Genomic DNA, 4,336 nt, shown 5'->3' on the forward strand with positions numbered 1-4,336 from the left:
TTTTAATCAAGTCATTGCCCAGAGAGAATTACAACATACTATAGGGCCAGAAATTAAGCATAAACATCTCTCCCGCTCATGCCAGGGCAGCAACCTTAGTGCTTTAACAACTCCCACTGATATTTGGATTCCCAGTGCTCCAGCACATCTGCTGCCAACATAGTTCACGTTATAAAAGAGGCAGAAAATAGTGTGCAGAATCATATGCAAGGCATCATAGAGAAGGAAAAGCAGATTTTTAATTTTGAATAATCCCCTGAACATGTTGTCTTTCAGGTTGTGCATTTGGAACAGGTAAGTGAAAATATTATATAAAGCTAAAGAAGTTCAATATATAGAGGATGGTATTTTAATTAATTTTGTGTTGGCTAGAAGGAAAGGGCTATGGCTTTTGTTTTACTATCTAACTTTTCTGTATGAGCAAATTAGTGACAAAGTTAAGATTAATTGACAAAAGTATCATTTCTTAAACTAAAACAATAGGAAATTAAATTTTGAACTCTTCAAAAATCTTTTTAATTAATGGATACCTAGATGACCTATGAGATAATCTCAAATTATGAAACACCTTTATGTGCTGGTATGTTTAAGATTATCTGATTTCATATCACCACCTATTATTTTTCAAATAGAAGTAGTAAAATATCAGTGCTAACTATGGCTAATTTTCTTTTTATTCTCTCCATACTTCAAGAACATCTGGAACTTTCCTGAGTTGAGTAGATGGATCTTAAAAATCAATCTGTAGTGGCTGAGTTTATTTTACTAGGCTTTCCCAGGCCATGGGAACTTCAGATTTTCTTTTTTGTGACATTTTCCTTGATCTATGGTGGTACTCTTACAGAAAACATTCTCATTATGGTCACAGTGACATTTAGCTCCACCCTTCACTCTGCCATGTACCTCCTCCTCAGAAGCCTCTCTTTTTTGAACATGTGTCTGTCCACTGTCACCACACCCAAGATATCGCAGATTTGCTCACTGCACACAAGACCATTTTCTTGTGGGGCTGCATGGCCCAGATGTTCTTTATGCACTTCTCTGGGGGTGTTGACATGACTCTTCTGCAAGCCATGGCCTTTGACAGGTATGTTGCCTTATGTAAACCCCTTCGCTACAGGACAATCATGAGCCACAGGCTGCTGAGTGGGTTTGTGATACTTTCATGGATAATTGGTTTTATTCATAACATGAGCCAAATGGTATTAACAATGAACTTGCCTTTCTGTGGCCACAGTGTTGTAGACAACATATTTTGTCACCTTCCCCTTGTGATCAAGCTTGTTTGTATTGAAACGTATACCCTGGAATTATTCATCATTGCTGATAGCGGACTGCTCTCATTTATCTGCTTCATCCGCCTGCTTGTCTCCTACACTGTCATCCTGGTCACAGTATGACAAAGGTCATCTGGAGGGCTCTCCAAGGCTCTGTCCACATTGTCTGCCCACATCATTGTGGTTACTCTATTCTTTGGACCTTGTATCTTTATCTATGCCTGGCCATTCAATAGTTTTTCAGGAAATAAAATCCTTGCTGTATTTTACACTGTTATCACACCCTTACTGAATCCTCTTATTTACACCCTGAGAAATCAGAAAATACAAGAGGCCATCATGTTAGCTCCATATAGACCTTCTAGACTTCAGCACTATATAATTAACATAACCCAAATACTATGTAAAGATAATTAAATTGACTGTGTATAATGCATAGTTTCTTCTCATGTTAGAGTCAAAACCAATGCAGAAAAAATAATAAACTATTATAAATTCACATTTAACGGTGTTGGAACATATAATAAATAGTGATCTGCAGCAATAGACGTATGAAGTTATTCAGGGTTTTTCCTATAGACATTCAATACGTATTTATTAATGAAGAAATAAATGTGAGAGAATAGGTATCAATATTATTAGAGATGATTTAAATAAACATGGATTATTACATTACATTCATAAACATATCTATCATAAATTACAAATTTTCATTAAGTGATGTACCATGAAAAAATCATGATTACAATAACAGGAGAAAATATGACTCTAATATCATGAACCACTAAGGCAGAAAATAAGAATAAGTCAGTAAATGTGACAGTATAGTGACTGTAAGAAGATGCTGGAGGAAAAAGCCAATGGAAGGATAATTTAAATAACACTACAAAAACCAATCTTGAAACCAAATGCTCTAAGGAATATCATAAGTATGCACAACTAACTTTCACATCTCAAAAAGTAAAAATAAAAGCAGAAGCACACACCTTTATTTTATGTAATATACAATGTACCATTTTCTTTCTAAGAGCTTTCCATAAATTTTTAGCCAAATTTGCTTGTGGTAGGTGTGTAATTCTTATAGCAATTATGAACTAAATCTGATTTATTTGTATGTGTCTGCAATGAAGGAGATGGGAAGCAGGTGCCTGATAAGTTTGGAATTTCACACTCATTGATGGTTCAACTTAAATATCCTCTCCCAATTCAAGACACCAAGATTTCTTGCTGGTACTATGGCAATAGTTTGTAACTGATCCTAAATCACCACATACATTCTTTCTTTCATTCACTGTATTTTCTACAAGCACCTAGAGTGATGTCATTAAAATACAATTCTCAGTCACTTCCCTTATTAAAACTATTTCACAGCATTAAGTATAAGATTCAAACATATAACTGGTCTTCAGAGCTCTATTTAATGTGGGTCTGCTTCTGAATTTTTGCTCCAGTCTATTCTTTTTCATAGTGCTCCAGTCACACTGGCCTTCTTTCCCAAATTACTAGACATCTTCATAACTCAGGGCTTTTTTCCAAGCTGCTCCTTCCACCTGGGATGATCGTCTAAAAAAATCTTATTACACAGCTAACTCCTCTCTGAATAGGAAAAAAAAAAGTTGCCATTGACTTGACTCTGACTCATGGCTATTACCAAAATGTTAGAAGTTTGAGTCCACCCAAAGGTGCCTCTGAATAAACATCTGGTGATATACTTTTGAAAACTCAGACACTGAAAACCAGATCTGCTCTCAGAGTACAGGACCCTGATAAAATATTACATTTTAGAATCTTTCCTATATACCCAAATGGGTTTAGATTTCTTTATTTTACTCCTTTGTATCATGTTGCAATTTTTATTCTTTGCAACATAATAATTATTAATTAGGACTTCCAGCAAAATGATGCTCTAGGCAGAAGCACCACACCGTACCTCCACAGCAAACATCTGAAAAACTAAGCCAAACAGAGAATATAACAATCCTGAAACCCTAAAACATCAAATGAATAGATAAAGAACTCAGCCAAGCATCAGATGAAGTGAGAAAACTGACAAGAGAATGGAGAGAGAAGAGAGATTCGTGCAGAGGTCCCATACCAGTTAACGCAGCATGGATCCGCCATCTTGGACTCCTATCGGAGACCAGCAAACAAGGGGTACGAGAAAGCAGCTTCGTGGAGCTTCCAGCGGGAGACAAAACAACCGGTAATTTGCAATATATTCTTTCCCACCCCCCACCGTTCTTCATCCCCACTCGGCCTCCTCTGCTTCCCACAGCCACAATCTCTTGTCCGGGAAACACCGGATGCTTGGATTCCACACACCCGAACAGACCGGCTGTCTGAGTACAATTTATTGGCTGCTGGTGTTGCATTTTTCCTCTTCTTTTGATTTCTTCCTTACCTCTCACCACCTCCCCCTCCTTTCGCTCAAATACCTGGCTCCGTGTGCCAACTTTGCTTCTTCCTGTGGGGCTGCAGAGCTCTGGCAATTTGTGATATATGCTTTCCCTCTCCCTACCCTTCTTCACCCACACTCGGCCCCCTCTGCTTCCCACGGACACAGTCTCTTGTCCAAGAAACACTGGCTGCTTGGATTCCACCAGCCTGCACTAGCTGGCTCTCTGGGTGCCATTTGTTGGCTGCTGGTGTTGCTTTTTTTTCCTGCTTCTTTTCATTTCTTCCTTACCTCTCACCACCTCCCTCTCCTTTCATTCAAATACCTGGCTCCGAGCACCATCTTTGCTTCTTCCTGAGGGGCTTTGGAGCTCTGTATGAGTGTGGAGCTGCTTCCCGGTCTGGGCTGCTGTATTGGTGGGATCCCGGGGCTTTTGTTCATTTGTTTGTTTTGAATTGTTTGTTTGTTTTCTTTTCCTTTTCTTGAGTTGGGAGCCCTTACTGGCCAGGAGGTGCTGCGTGGCAAGAGACTACCCCCACGGCTTGAACAGACCTGCAGAGGGATCCCCGAGGGCATTTCTTTTTTCTTTGTTTTTTTTTTTTTTTTTTCCCTTTCTTTCTTTTTCTGTATTTTGGGGGGCTTTTCTTGTTTTTTTTTTTTTTAA

At 38.6% G+C, this 4,336-nt stretch overlaps 1 protein-coding gene across 1 annotated transcript; it reads left to right on the top strand.

Moving 5' to 3' along the window:
* The first annotated feature begins 723 nt into the window (after positions 1–723).
* On the top strand, positions 724–1,694 carry LOC101354502 (olfactory receptor 4L1-like). Its single transcript, XM_012555201.1, is given in 2 exon segments — positions 724–961; positions 964–1,694. Coding segments are annotated over 2 exon segments (969 nt in total).
* Positions 1,695–4,336: the final 2,642 nt, after the last annotated feature.

This window comes from Trichechus manatus, unplaced genomic scaffold (genome assembly GCF_000243295.1).
Source record: "Trichechus manatus latirostris isolate Lorelei unplaced genomic scaffold, TriManLat1.0 scaffold00035, whole genome shotgun sequence".
In the NCBI taxonomy this organism is placed as follows: domain Eukaryota; kingdom Metazoa; phylum Chordata; class Mammalia; order Sirenia; family Trichechidae; genus Trichechus; species Trichechus manatus.